The sequence below is a fragment of the Mauremys reevesii genome, linkage group 3 (assembly GCF_016161935.1).
Source record: "Mauremys reevesii isolate NIE-2019 linkage group 3, ASM1616193v1, whole genome shotgun sequence".
Classification (NCBI taxonomy): Eukaryota; Metazoa; Chordata; order Testudines; family Geoemydidae; genus Mauremys; species Mauremys reevesii.
Window position 1 is genome coordinate 118,767,769 of NC_052625.1, and position 15,601 is coordinate 118,783,369.

Consider the following 15,601-nt stretch of genomic DNA (forward strand, 5'->3'; position numbering starts at 1 on the left):
GGCTGTACGGCTTAGTGGCCAGAGTCAATAAAGTTGCCCTCCAGGGTGAGTGGGGCTGTATGGCCTGGCAGCCAGTTAAGGGGTGGGAGCCGCCACTCAGGGGGGTGAGTGTCAGCCAGGTTTGGGGGGACCCGGGACCTCCCTGCTCCACTGGGTCCCAGACCAGAGCCTTGGTCAGTGGCGAGGGTGCCTGCCACCGAGTCAGCGGGGATCCGTACGCAACACGCTGACTATCGTTTGGCCAATAGCTAGTCACCCTCCTAGGCTACTTCCACTGGTGGTGGTCTGTGTGTCTTCGGGGTCTCCGGGTTCCTCAGCTGGTGCAACTCCCTGTAGCTCAGGCTTCCATGGGGTGTCCAAGGTAGCTGGATGTCTGCTTGGGTCTCGGTGCCTCTGGCTTCCGCAGTCCAGGGTTCCTACTGATCCTGGGCAGCAGCCAGCAAGGAGCATCCTTCCTCTCCAGAGGTCAGTCCAGACTGAGCTGGGCTGCTCCCTTATACTGGTGCTACACCTGGAGCATGCCCAGTAGGGACATAGGGACATGGCTTCTTCTGTCCACAGTGAGGAGTTAACCGTTCTCCGTCCAGTGTGGGGTGAGTTCACCCCAGATGCTCAGAGACTGTAACCATTCTAAGAACTGTCTTTTGTTGCTTTTCCCAACCGGATTCTTAGCTGAAGAAAGCAGCTTTGTGTGGTTTGTGGGCACTTGGAGGAAAGTGATTAAAATCAGTGATTTAAACCTTGCTTTACAACCCTTGCACTTTTTAGTTATTTTCATAACGAAAGGTTGATTCTCATTGCTTGATAGCCAGTAAAATATGTTGACTTGCAATTAGATATAGCTTCACTTTACACTTGGTTTGGTACTTCTTGCTGTAGAAATTGCATGAGCTAATCAAAATGGTTAATTTTATGCTGTTTATTAGTGACTACAAAACAATGTTTTAAAAGGGCTATTTTGTTTCTAGTCTTACAGCAGCTCATACAATTATTCAATTTACAAAGAAACTCCTTGATGAAAATATTTCTGTTTTGTCTGGAACCGAGATGTTGCCAGCCCTTAAAGGAGCTTTCATTTTTGTGTGTCGTCAGATGTATGGTACCTGTGAAGGTTTGCAGGTGCTGATTCCTTACGGTTTGCATGAATCCATTGCTGACGCTTGGAAGAAGGTAACCATCTTATTGCAAACATACATTTTTTGTGAACAATAAAAATATATCTTTACTGTTATATTGTTCTTCATATTAAATACTTTAATTTACACTGTAGTAGGGACACTGGTGTGCTTGAGAAGACCCTTTATTATACAACATTGTGCTCTACAGATAATTCCCATTCCCGAGTCGATTCATTTGCATGCAGGCATGGCAGGATCCTATTTATAGCTTGGAAGTTTTATGCCTTTGGATTAAACTGGGAAATTTTATACCATACCTGATGAGGTACATAGGCTGCCCTCAGTTGTCCACACATGAATTTATTTTTGACGATTGTCCATGAAAGAGCTCCTCTGGGGTTGTGACTCGCCACTGGTCAGTGCTCATCACATTTAAAAGGAAGATTTCAAAGTATCACTTTCTATCACCAACCATTCCTAATCACCACTCTTGGTTCCTGGTCTTGTAAAATTAAAACAAAAAAAAATGCTTTAGTCATTTTTTAAAATGAATTTTCCTTTTTCTTGAGGGGGTGGGGAAAGACACACAAAAAAGGAATTTCAAACTGAAATTATTGGTTAGACTTGTGGTTCCTAAACTGGGGTTCACGAAATGCAGGGCAGGCCTGTTGCTGCACTCCACTCTGATCCCCTGGCTCCCAGCCTTGGGGGGACAGGGGGCAACTGCCCCCCAGAACTCACTGGTGGTGCGGCTGGGGCCAGGTCACTGCATTTCCCGCTGCTGTTGAGTGCAGGCCTGCCACCTACTGCAGTCCATGGAGTGGGGGTGGGGCTGAGGTGGAGCAGGGGCAGGGGCTGTGGCGGAGCAGGGGCTGGAGCAGCAAATTTCCTGGTGCTCTACGCAGCTGCGTACTTTGCGTATGGATAGGGATGGCCCTGCCTATTTCATTGACTAATATTTTTATTGCTCAGATAGGCTAGTCATGCACACATGAGCTACATGTTCTTATCTAAGCATGTTGTGAGCTTAGCATAGTCATTATGAAAAGAAAAAAAAACAGTTCTTGCACATTCTGAGAGTGTAGTTGTCAAACCGTTCATAAATTAGTCAAATCAAAACAGGTGTTTAAGAGGATGAAGATTTTCATGCCAAATTTCAATTTTCTTCCCTCAAGGACTTTGAGGCTAGAGTTGATTTCAAGTAAGTCATTGAAATATTTCAATTTTGAAAGTGGTAGAATTTTTTATTTTCCTTCACGCTCAACAATGAGTGGAATATTTTGGCTCAAATGTTCCCAAAATATTAACTTACAGACAGAAACCAGCCCAACCCTGGGGGAAAAAAAAAGGCTTTGAAGGTTAAATTTTCAGAAAGATATGAGACTGAAAACGTGGGGAAGGGAGGAGTTAGAATGGAACAGCTACGGCTTCCACTACATTACTGTATATACACCCTATGATTAATGTGAATATAATATATATGTGTGTACAATATTAAGTAACTAATAATTTAAAGTAATATAAACAGTCACAAATCCAAATTTAAGCATTCAATTACAGTAATCTAAAGTCTGAATAAGAGATATTTTGAATCATCAGTTTATTTTGGATATTTCCTGTCCCTGTTGCGCACAGGTACTGTAGTGAAAGGCAAAGGTTAATTATCCAAAATAGTGAAAATAAAATAAGTTATTACCAGAATCTCAATTTTATAATGATAAATTAGATTTCTAATTGAACAAAGCTGATCTTGAAGCTAGTGCTGTCTGTTACGTTGAGAACGCTGGACTAGAATTCTGCTGACTTAAGTGAACTAGTTTACATATATTGTGCTGTAATTTATGTAACTCAGCAAGTTGTCTATCCTTGTGATGAGGATGCTATTCAGTCTAGCTTAAACAGTCTGTCTTACATCGTAAAAATTAAATAAAGTATGAAATCTTGCAAGCTTTTGATGGGCATTTTCAATTACCTGCTGTGATGAAGTGCTACAAGTGATATAGCTAGGCATACATACACACCTCTATGCACATTAAATTCTCTTGTCATAGCACAGAACATCATTTGGACAAAAAAACCTAAATTTGATGTACAGAAGATTAATATGAAGAATGAAAATTCCATCAAACATATAACTGTGATACAGCTGCTGTTCCGGTATCCCACATCAGAGGCCAAGTTGAGATTACAGAGTGAATGTGCCCTAATGACCTGAATAAACTAGTAAAACAAACTGAATTTTTAGCTTCACCATCTTGGGTATTTTTCTTTGTAGTCTTCCAGTCCTGGTTTCTTAAAATTAGCTTCAACTTATAAAAAGCTTTACGAATTCCAGACATTGATAGTGTACCAAAGTGTTTGAACAGGTGATAAATCTCTGAAATTAGGAGTTGCTGGTTTTAAAGGATAAATCTGATGATTTTTAAAAGGTTCTAGGAGTATCAGAGGCAAGCACATTGCCATTTTGTAAGGTGTTGGAGTCCTCACCCAGCAACAAGCATAAATTACTTACTCATAAAGTGAAAAGAGGTTACTCATTGTGTGGAGTAGTTTATTATTAAAAGGTAATTCCGAAGTAACAGTGGGTGCCACCCCTCAACCTAAGCACTTTTTCCCAGGGTTGGTTGTTTTTAGGGTTCTCTCTTTCAGGACCTGTCTGGCTCAAACCCTAATTTCCCTGGCTAGGGCAATACTCCCATTTCCCTTCTGTTTATGGTGCAATCTGAAGTAGAGTACTTCCACAGTGTGTCAGCATTAAGAAACCTGTAGATCCTTGCAAGGTTCCGACAGCTGCTAAGAGTGGGGCAATGGGAGAATCCCATTACTACCCTCCAAAATAAAAACTGTACAAGTAATTTGAAAATATAACCCAAACTACTTTTTCTTGATACTAATATGTCAGCTTTTTCTTGATACTAATATGTGGACTCACTGTTGGGACACTTATAAATCTCAATTTTTTGTACTTACAAATATTTTGATCATGGTATCTCTTTCCAAACTAATGGACCTGCTCGCTCTAGTAACTCTTTTAGCACTGCCCTTCTGAACAGGAGCACTTTTCAGTAAGACAGATAAGGAACAGTTTCACTCTGCAGGCAAAGCCACTAAAAAGTGCTCATGATCAAGTATATGGCAGTAGTAGAATTCTGGGACAGATGCTGGCATGATTGAAAAGAAGGAGAGTTGACAGACCCAGAAAAAGCAATAGCATACTACACAATGATATTATGGATGTATTTGATCTTGTATATGTTACAATATAACTTCATTATGCTCATTGAAATTACACATCTGAAATTATATAATCTATAACATCCACTATCATTTGATTAAGTAGTGTAATGTCCCCATCATTGCTTAAAACCTAAAAACCGTAAATCATTGTTCTTAAATAAAGTATTTTCTTCAAAAAAAAATCAGGTATCTTTTACATTAGCATCCCCATCAAAGTTGTTGACTTTTGCTGAATGTTGATAGGGTTGTTTGGTATATTTAATTTTGTATCGATTCAGAAGGTACTTCTTACTTCAGATCAGATCAAAGCTCATATGCAGTAAAGAGACCAGTATCCTACAGTTAAGAACACTGATCTCCATAGATGCAAATGGAATTAAAAAGTTTGTTCTTTTTGTGTGTGAAATTTTGTAATTTAAAAAACAAAACTAAGTTATCTACAAAATTTCAGTGTGCGTAGTTTTATTTTAAGCAAAATTGGAAAAATATATTATTTGCAATTCTTTCTATACCACAGACGATATGGAAATAGAATTACAAATTTTCAGATTTTTTTCAGGATTTTTTCGCTCTGCTGATAAATAAGTGATATAGAAAATATTTACTTAACAACCTTAATATTTTCACACCTCTGATAAATAGTCCACAGTGTTTTACAACTTGGCAGATAGGTGTTTATTAATGTAATTGAACTTCTCTGATTCAGAATTCTGGCACAGTATGCCAGGACACTCTGGATCAAAGCGTTTATTTTGGAGCATATTAATTTTGCTTTATTTTGTATAGTGTAATGTTAGGTGTTATTTCCTGACACTGAATTTCCTTACCTGACATAAAAGGGTACTGATAATATCTCAGTATAGTGACAGTCATCGTCTTTTTGAATTATACAGTGCCATTGTCAAAGGAAAGCATAGGAGTTTTGGTGGTTTTTTTAAAAAACCAAAGAAAGCATTGAGGGAAAAAAAAGTACCAAAACATTTACATGACATTAAAAAAAAAAAAAGGCCTGATTGGAGAGTCAAAGGTTATTTGGAGACCACGGCCTCACTTACATTTCTGGGTCAATTGTGACAAAAGAGCTATGGAAAAAACATAATAAAAAGGAGGGACTCAGAGTACAGGATATCATATCCAAATGATGTTGGATGGGTTGAAGTTGGAATGGTGATTGGAGTAGCACAGTTTGGGTGAATTACTCCTTTGCTGACTGTGGTCAAGCAAGAACTGACTAGGAGGTTTCAAGAGTTAATTTTCAGTCATTAGTAGCTGGGGTAGTGACTTGTGCTTCCATCAGCTACTACTGACCAAAAAAACCCTCAAAAACTTGGGAAGTTCTGCTTGGCTTACACTAAGGAGCTAAGACCCAAGAGTGAGATTCCTACCAAAATGACATAGAGAAGCAGAATTACAATGTAATTCCCCACTACAGAAGCACGTACTACAGTGTGCAGTTTTTGTATTATTTTTTTTTTGCTACTGTCATTTAAAAATAGTTTAGTAACTGAAAAACTATGAAAGAAAGGTCCATAATAAAACTATATTTTATTCACAGAAATTATAGTATCAGAGGGGTAGCCGTGTTAGTCTGGATCTGTAAAAGCAGCAAAGAGTCCTGTGGCACCATGTAGACTAACAGACGTATTGGATGCTGATGAAGTGGGTTTTCACACACACAAGCTCATGCTCCAATACATCTGTTAGTCTATAAGGTGCCACAGGACTCTTTGCAGAAATTATGGTGTCACCTTGAAATAAAGTATGAAATCTTGCAAGCTTTTGAAATATATTCCCTTTAAAACATATTCAGGATTTATTTCATCTAATCTATTTTATTTTATCTAACTGAGGCACTTATATGGCCCCATTATTATAGTAGCTGAGTGCCTCAGAATCTTTAATGTCTTTATCCTCACAATACCCCTGTGAAGCAGGGAAGGACTATTTATCCCCATTTTACATATGGGAATCTGTGACACACAGAGACTAAGGGCCAGATCTGTAAAGGTATTTAGGTACCTATAGTTGTAGATAGAAGCCTAAATACCTTTTAAAATTTGTCTTTAAGTGCCTTGTGTACAGGCACATGGGAATCCTGTTGACCGAGCAGGAAATTGAATTCAGATCTCCCAAGTGCCAGGCTAATGCCCTAACCATTGGACCATCCTTCCATCCTTTTTGTTATTGGTAGTCAGAATTCCTAAGAATGATGTAATAATAACTGTAGTTTTTATTTCATAGGCTAGTTCACTTTCAGAAAGGATTCCTACTCCTGTACCTGGGACAGACTCTATTTCATCAGGAAATCAAGAGTCACAAAACATGTAAGTACTGCTGTGTCTATCATATTTGGGTAAAATACACAAGTCCACCGCAGCCCAGATTTGTTGACCTTCAGGACAGTTATTAGGCCCATCTGTTTTCTTAGGCTTTTGCCAGGAACAGGTTGGTAGCTACAAGAAGGTACATATCTTGAGCTGAGGTTTCTCATTTTAGACCTTCCTAGCACAGGGCTCATTGAGTTATAAAGTTCTTCCCAGCTCTATGTAGTTATACTAAGTTCTATGTAGATGTGGCTCATAATTTGCTGTCTATGTGGATCAAAATTTGTCTGGGAAAATATCAATTAAAAGATGTAAAACAAGATAGTTGACACAGTTTTTCTGTCTCTTTGATTGTGTTATTAATTAAAAATCCTGTATTGTAGAATACCATCAATGCCTTCAAAATATCATATAGGGAGATTACCAGAATACTGGCTGAAAGCCAGTCACACAGTGAGAGAAAAGGCATCTCTCCTTTGATGTTAATACAAACTTCATTTCCCCAGTAGATGTTTGTATGTTAAGTTTTACCTGATGAGAAATACATGAACTCTATACTGCTTGTGAATGTGGGGTATAAAAATATGTAATTAAACACTATTGATAGACTTGTATGTGTCTTTTTTTCCTTTTAATTGCTGTGGGATAGTTTCTAAAAGCTTCCATATGTAATTTGTATAGGAATTACAATATTTGTTTTTGGTGTATTTTTTTCCCTTTTGTGAAGTGACTGTAGTGACTTTAAATCAGTGTTGAGTAAGGAAACCCTACATGAAGTGCTCTGCTGGAGATATCTATCAATAGTCAATTCCAGTGAATTATAAACTACAATCCCTTCCTAACTGCTGAATTTGACAGTTTTTTTATGGAATAAGAGACTCCGAGGAATTATTTTTAGATGAAGCTATTGCTTCCCACTAAAACAAGAAATGACTTCAAGATTCTAGGTACAGTGGCTAAACTCTAGGGTGGTGTTTGACTATTGTTGGAAGTGTGGTTTCTGCTTATTTCTGTCATTGCTGCTGGTGGGAATCAAACATCCACCAAGGAAGCTCAAACCCAGAAATGAGAATCCAGTAAGGCAATGTGTTCAGGGAAGCTGGATTACAAGGTGAATCCCATGGTGATGAGATGGTGTCTGTTGAGAGATTGTTTCAGTGCTGGGCTTCTCTTTCTTGGGTAGAGGATGGTTTGGGTGTGTTCACACTTGCTTCTAATAGTCATCTTTTCCCCTGTCACCCTACCAATTCATATATATGATATGTTTCTCACTGGAGTCACTAGTTTGTGGACACATTTTAATCCCCCTCAAAAGTGGAATAGTTTGGAAAGAATGCACATATGCTTACTGAGCCCAGATGTGGGTTATTGTATGTAACAGCACCTCATTTTCATAAACAGTGCCCCCATTTTCTAGCATTGTTTCATGTCTAGTATAACACCTACACAACAGTTTTAATAATATTTTGCAGTTATATAGTGCTTTTTATCTGTAGTTCTCAATATGCTTTACAGTGGTGAGAAAGCAATCTTATTCCCACTTTACAGATGGGGAAATTGTGACACTGAGAGGTGACTTACCCAAAGTCACACAGTAAGTCAGCAGTAGATTTGAGAATTAGAGCCCAAGTCTTCTGGCTCTTGGTCATGTTATCTATCCACTAGACCATCCTATCTTACCATGTAAGATCTTTTCTGTGATCTTGAATTTCGATGCAGTATTGGTATACTATGCAGCTGTTCTGTACATAGTTTAACCCCCAAGAAGTAGTTGAACTTGCTACCATACACATAGGTCCAGTGAAAGAGAGATTTTTTTTTAACCTGAAAAGTTTATATTTTCTCTTGCTTTTCACTTTTTTATTTTAAAATCTTTTTTGATTCATTTAATTTTTCTATCATTTTCAGTATGGTATGGGAAGAGACTTTATTAGATGATTTATTAAACTTTGCTGCCACTCCAAAAGGTCTTCTTCTGCTTCAGAATACAGGAGCCCTCAATGAATGTGTAACCTTTATGTTCAGCAGATTCTCAAAAAAACTCCAGGTACGCATGTCAGAGTCTAGTACAATCACTTATTTAATTAAGGTAATTAGAAGGGAAAACCATAAACCATTGTTTATCTGTTATCTTATTGGAAGAGTTGAGTTAAAATGTAATCTGACATTCTAAATGTATGGTACATTGATTTTATTTCAGTTGTTACTCTGCAAAATGTCAATAATAATGTCAGATATTGTCACTGTTACTTTTTAGCTCAAAATGTTAAGCAAAAGGATACTTTTTACACTACATTTAATTTTGGGACCTAATCCTTAGTCAGACTCAGTGATGTATGTACATTGAAATATATGTACAGTGGTTGCCAGTAAAACGGCAAGATCTAACATGCCAGACATCAAATTACATAGGGAATTATGCATTCAACTATGGAGGAAAATATGTTACCACATGGAATTTTAAAAGGTTTTGTGGCCCCTAGTCTTAATCGGTGAGTGCAAAGGATCTGGGAGGTTATAGCCTTAATAAGTTGTTGTTCTGTGTGCAGAAGTTGCATGTGCTTTATATTATGCTATTTATACTTTGAAATAGCAAAAGGAGAGATTCCTTTACTTGCTAAACAAACATGCTTGTGTTGTAATCTGACCCAGACTGGTCTATATACATTTGTTTACAGAATTTAAAGTTCTGCAGGGAACAAGTAAAAATACATAAGAGAACATTTGAGAATATGAGTGTCTTGGTTGTATTCTCCAAACTTCCTTTGTCTCTTACATTTACTATGAATAGGTGAGTGGATGTGAAAGGTTTGGTTATGGAGTGATGGTTACACAAATGGCAGCGACATCTCCAGGTGCAGTAGCTCTGCAGCGTTCAGGTAATTTTAAGGGTGAACTTTATCATCGGCACTAACACATTGTAATATCATGAATTAAAATAATATAATTCTAAACAAAATAAAGTCAGATGTGATTAAGATAGATATGCAATACTAGTAATGACTAGTTTGGAGCCTGCTGTTTTTTTCTTGGAAAACTATTCTTTTAAATGCTTTTTTCTTAAGTACAGAAATGCCTTATGCATTTAAGTTTTTGCAGATGGAAGAATATGATCTTGTATATTCTGTGTATATTCATAGTAAAAGAATGTTCCTCTTTTTATTTTTATTTCATTTGTTTTGATTTCAAAGAAATGTATCTATCCTTTCATCTAAATGCATGAATACATTAATGAGTGTTACAAAATAAACCGGTAATAAATCACAAACCTTCCTCATTCATCAACAAATCATAATTAATAAATACCAACTTCTTTAACTGATATACCATCTTCATGACGCACTCACTTCTCAAAAGCCTGGGAAGATGGATAGGTCTGAATATCAAGAAACTAGCTCTTTAGGAACACTGATTGGTGAGGAAATGAGTTCCAGAATCAAGGATTCTTCACTAAAAATGCTGTGCCAGAAAGCTTCTCTAAGTTAAACCAGGGACTGGCATCACAGCTCAAATAGCCTGCACCTAAACCATATAGCGTTTCAAAGATTAAAACTGATAACTGGAATTGCAACCAGTGTAGTCCTCATATTGAAGACACAACAGTTCCAATTTTCTCACTAATCTTTTAATATTATCTGTATACATATTTCAGCTCCTGCACAACAGAATGGAGCCCTATTGTATGTCACATAAGAGAAACCTTGTGGCTGATTGGAAAAAAAAAAGCCCACTACTATTTTCTGGAGTCTCTCAGGAAATGAGGAACAGATTAACTTGAGTGACTCCTGTTTCTCTATGGTCCGCAGCCACGACACATCCTGTTGTTAATAGTATTGAAAGCAGATGAAATACCTGAAAGAATCAGCCCAGATCTTCTCCCCTACCAGAAGGCAAACATGATGGAGGTCATAATTATCAGCCTATCATTTACAGTAGACAGTACTCAGAAGATATGTATTTCTACTTATCTTTCCCTTAATTTTCATTTTAAGATATATATTAAGATTTCTTAACATATTTTACAATCAGCTAGCAATATACATTACCAGGACCAGCCTTAGACCATATGACGTTCCAGGTGAGGAGCATCTTTGGTGCCCCCCCTCCATTTATTAATCGTTTGAATACCTTTTTTTTTATTGCAGTTATAGCCTATTTCACGACTTTGATGCACAATTTGCATGCATGATTTATCCCTGGCATATAAGAAGATAAATTTGCACACTTCAAATCTGTATTTATTCATGCCATATATAAGCAAATAAAAAATAAATTAGTTTCCTAAGCTTATAGAAACTTTTTAATTTTAAGAATAACAGAAATATACTAATATCAAGAAATTGAACTGTGCACCAACACTGGGTGGACCAGTATTAAATAGTGTTACGGTAGGTGGCAGCTTAGACTGTTAACCCTAGTCTTTTAGTTCAAAAGGTCACTTGTCTCGCCTTCGCCCTCGCCCTGAAGCACAGTGTTGGAGAGTTCCAAAGACTGGCCAATGGCATTTTCAAGTGATAAAATAACAAGTGATGTCAGTCTCTTGTCGACCATCATCGGTCGAAGATACGTTTTAACAAGTCTGAGCATTGAAAAGCTGCACTCACCACTTGTAACTGTGACTGGCAGCATGAGCAGAATCCTCAAAGCTATCCACACATTTAGGAAGCATGTCCTTGAGCTTTGCATCATGAATGAATTGGAGAACTTGGAGTTGAGAGGGCTTCCAGTGTTGCCAAATGTCACAGATGTTGTCCAATACAACGTAGAAATCTTTATCAATGACATCTGAACATTCCCCATGTGTCAGCATCTGGTGAAGGTCCGTACAATTTTCCTGTCCGCCAGCAGCTTATGAAGGTCATACAAAAATGCCCAGGTCTTTTAGTGGTGCTTCATTTGTCTAAACCTTTCTTCAGTGGACACTGTAGCAGTGTCAACGAGTGAGCAAAAAAGCTCCCTCTTGATGTTTTTCTTCCACGCTTCCCATCACCTAATCTCTACCCTTGTAAACAAACTGTTTCTTCTTCTGATCAATATGAGTATCCTTGAATATAGGCTCAACTCCTAAGATTTATGTCATTTTTTTGGTAGCAGTGATGGCATCTTCAAATCCGTTGTTTCTGTAGTCCACAATGAAATCAAGGCAACTTCTCGTCAAAGTAGTCCATCAACTGAGTTTCTAATGCCTTGCTTCCAATGTTTACTTGGAACAGGATATTATGCCAAACCACAATTGAGACCAGAAATTTGAAGTCAGTGATCTGGTTTGCCAGGCTTTGCATCTCGTGTCGGATTCTGATCGCAGCTTTACTCAACTGCACCAGTTCCATCAGAGCATCATAAACCTCAGTCATTTGGTACCTCACTGTCAATATGGCTCTCCTGGTGAGTGTCACTTACTGACTTCCTAGTCAGACTTGTAACACTGTCTGTGAGGATCTACTACCTGATAGTTTTCAGAGTAGCAGCCGTGTTTAGTCTCTAAGGTGCCACAAGTACTCTTGTTCTTTTTACCTGATAGTTGATGCTGAAAACAAGATGTATATCCTTTGCAGTACTCCGAAGAGATATTGAATCTAACACAGATAATGCTGCATCTGACACAATCAGGTTGAAGGGAATGGCAGCCACAAGGCACAAAGAAAGCTCTTGGATTCAACACAAGGATCTTTGCCTGGATGCCACGTTTTCTTCCCTTCATGTTTACGCCGTTGTTGTAGCCTTGGCTGTGGCAGTCCTGAATCTTTATTTTTGTTCAAAATGTTCATAAACAGTTCTGTTAGGCCTTTTCCAGTAGTGTCATCCACAGACAGGAAACAGATAAAAACGTTCCTTTACTGTGACTAATGTCGGAAGTGCAGTTCATTATTATGGCGTAGTACTTTGCTTTGCCAAGCCGCATAAATATGTTATCAAGCACCTGCTTTGCCATAAAGTCAATCAATCAGTTTTGAATTGTTTTGCTGCAGTAAGGGTCCACATCTTCTTTACAAGCTACTTGACGTAGGTGTTCATGCATGATGACATCATATTTCTCCAGGAGTTCTATCAAACTAAGAAAATTACCATTGTGTTTAATGAACAACTTATCTGACTTTGAGAAGTGTTGCTTCTGTCATTTATTGGAAACATCATACCCTCATTCAAAATTCTGAGATCATTATCGGCAGATTTTAGGATTGCTGGTCATAAAGCAGGATCTGAGGTATTGATTTGTGATGTGCAGTTTTTCTCACTTCTGTTTCTGTCATCATGCAAGGCTGATTCTTCTTTATCATTTCTCTCCTTTTCATGTAAAACAGATTTTTCTTTATCATCACTCTCCTTTATGCTGCCTGGAAAACTAGATGATTCTCGATCACTTTCCTCACATTTCCATTCCTTATCTTCAAGTAAATCTGCTAATTCCTTACTAATAGGACTGCCATCATTTACGCTTCACTTCTCAATTTCTTCTGCACTGGGATGATTGCTACTGCCTAAAGCCCAGTCTTTCTGTCGTTCTATTTCAGATATTTTCCTATCAGATTTGTCCATTGCTGCAAACTAGATTGAATTGAGCTTTTCACTTCCTATAGTGAGCTCCTGAAGGCTTCTTCAGGGGCATCCTTTTATTTTCTATGGCGGGAAAACAGTCAGCATTAAGGAGAGCAAAAGTCTGTGTTCCTCAGACTTAGAAAGTAATCAAACATTACATGGTAAGCATGGCAAAAGAAATAACAGTATTTCTTTTATATCGTTGCATAGATAGGGGTTCGATAGATATTTCTGGCATCTCATTAGATATGTCCTTTATTAGTCACTACTTACACTCTTCAAGTCTTAAAATACAAGTACACTTTCACAATTACACAATAAAACAAGGTTTGCTATATCGCAGTTGGGCTCTCACTTCATTCTTATATCTCATTGACTGATTGGCGATGCCCTGTCCATTAAAAATCCACAAGGACATGGCTAACAACAGTGTAGGAGGGTCAGGGAAAATGTTCTCAGAAAGTCTGGAAGGTTCCATGAGTTCCTACAAAGGTCCAGAACATTCTAAGTGGTTAGTGAAAAATTAATCCTCATGCAGAATACCTGAAACATTTTACTTCAAACATTCTATTTTCCCTTTTGTTGCTAACAACAAAAACAGTGCCCCTAGCACAGGGCCCCCAAAGCTCAGCACCCCAGGCGGTCGCCTGGATCACCTGTCCCTAAATCTGACCCTGTATATTACAGTAGACTGGCACGGGCAGCTGTGCAAAACCACTCTCTCTCTTTAGGTAAATCTAGTTGACTTTATTATGCAAGTGCAAGTGAGTTGTTTCCAGACAAGTTGTCTTAAATCCTGTGTCTTTAGACTCAATGATATTGTGTAATATATCGTTCCCAAATTGTGGTCTATAAAAGCTAGCTTGTGACAAAATACTGCGTCGTCTTTGTTTCCAGCTACTTAATTGCTTAAAAAACAAACAAAAATGGAAAAATATATTACCTACGGTAATATTACTTTTTCTTGTAAACAGTTGCTGTAGTTGTCATAATGATGTTATTTGATCATCAGTGGGAAGGACAGTGGTGTACCTACCATATTATGGATAGAAGAGGAGAGTAGTCCCTGAGGCAATCTCTTTTTAAAATTTGGTCCACATTGTATAGAGTTTTGAATTTTATTTTACTTGTTTTTTAAGCATTTTTGTGACTAAATCAAATATTAATTTTTAGGGTTTATAAAAGCACTTATAACTGAATTATGGGCTATTCTGGAGTGTGGAAGAGATGATCTTAGAGTAACTCACCCCAGTTCTACTCCAGTAGATCCTATTGACCGAAGCTGTCAGAAGGTGAGAAATTATCTTATTTTGTGCAATTTATTACTACTGTGTATAAATACACAGGTGGTTCCATTAATATCCTAAATGAGACATTTCATCAGCATTGTTTCTAATTTAGCCACTTAAGGCAAAATTGGTGTAGTACAACAAGCAAAACAATGATTTAATGAAATAGGTTCCTGTGTTTATATGGAGGGTCACAATTGCAAGGGTCATTTAAGTCCATTTAAAACTATATCATAAAAAGAGTGATAAAGAGGGATCATCTTGACAAAATGAGGTCTTATAATAGCATAAATTGAGATTTATGAGCAGTGTTGTAGAACAGCATATAAATGTATACCTAAATTGGCTAATGTTTTAGATGGTATATGATTTGATTTTACATTTGATTTTCAGTTAGTTTGATTTTCATGAGGTTACATTCTTTCAAGTGGAAAGCTCTCTTTCTGATAGTGGTTACTTTGTCTTACTTTGTCAAATTTTACAAGCATGGGATGATACAAGTAGTATAGCATTTGAAAATCATTCAACATTTATTGCCATAATTGTACTTCATTCAGACCCATGGAAGAATTCTAAACTTTCACTGAGCTAGTCATTTCTGCAATGTGACAGCCCATCAGTTCACACAGTTCTCACAAGGTGCATGGGCACTACCCTTAGGCTAGCATAAATGTGTCTCTCATTAGGATATGAGTAATGTTCCGCATTTGTTTGGGCAGCTCTGCCTGTTTTAAACTTCACACTGCAGAGCAGGTGAGTCTGAGATCTGGGCCTAACTTCTTTACATTGTTGTAATTAACTGCCAATTATATGCTATCAAATGTTTGGGTATATAAATACAAAAGTTCACAGAAGCAACCTTTTTAAGTCTTTTCTAGCGCTGGTAAATTTGCTATCCTATCCTGCTATTTATGAACTGATAGGTGATCAGGAGATACCAAATAAACCAGAATATTCTCTCCGTGAAGTTCCTACAAATGTTACTGTAAGTAATTTTTTCTTAGATTTTTTTTCAAAATACTACAATATAGTTAGACACTTTGCCTGAGCAAGTATTATGTTAATAATTAAAGACATGCTCTATTTTCTGCTCAAT

The 15,601-nt window shown here is 37.6% G+C and overlaps 1 protein-coding gene across 5 annotated transcripts in view; it reads left to right on the forward strand.

The window, feature by feature from the left end:
- TBC1D32 (TBC1 domain family member 32) overlaps positions 1-15,601 on the forward strand; it is a 156,821-nt gene that overhangs the window by 38,397 nt on the left and 102,823 nt on the right. For all 5 annotated transcript variants that reach the window (XM_039528780.1, XM_039528779.1, XM_039528782.1 and 2 more), the window contains 6 exons: positions 969-1,170; positions 6,597-6,679; positions 8,588-8,726; positions 9,471-9,558; positions 14,390-14,508; positions 15,374-15,490. In XM_039528780.1, coding sequence (XP_039384714.1) covers positions 969-1,170; positions 6,597-6,679; positions 8,588-8,726; positions 9,471-9,558; positions 14,390-14,508; positions 15,374-15,490 — 748 coding nt within the window. The remainder of the gene's footprint in view (positions 1-968; positions 1,171-6,596; positions 6,680-8,587; positions 8,727-9,470; positions 9,559-14,389; positions 14,509-15,373; positions 15,491-15,601) is intronic.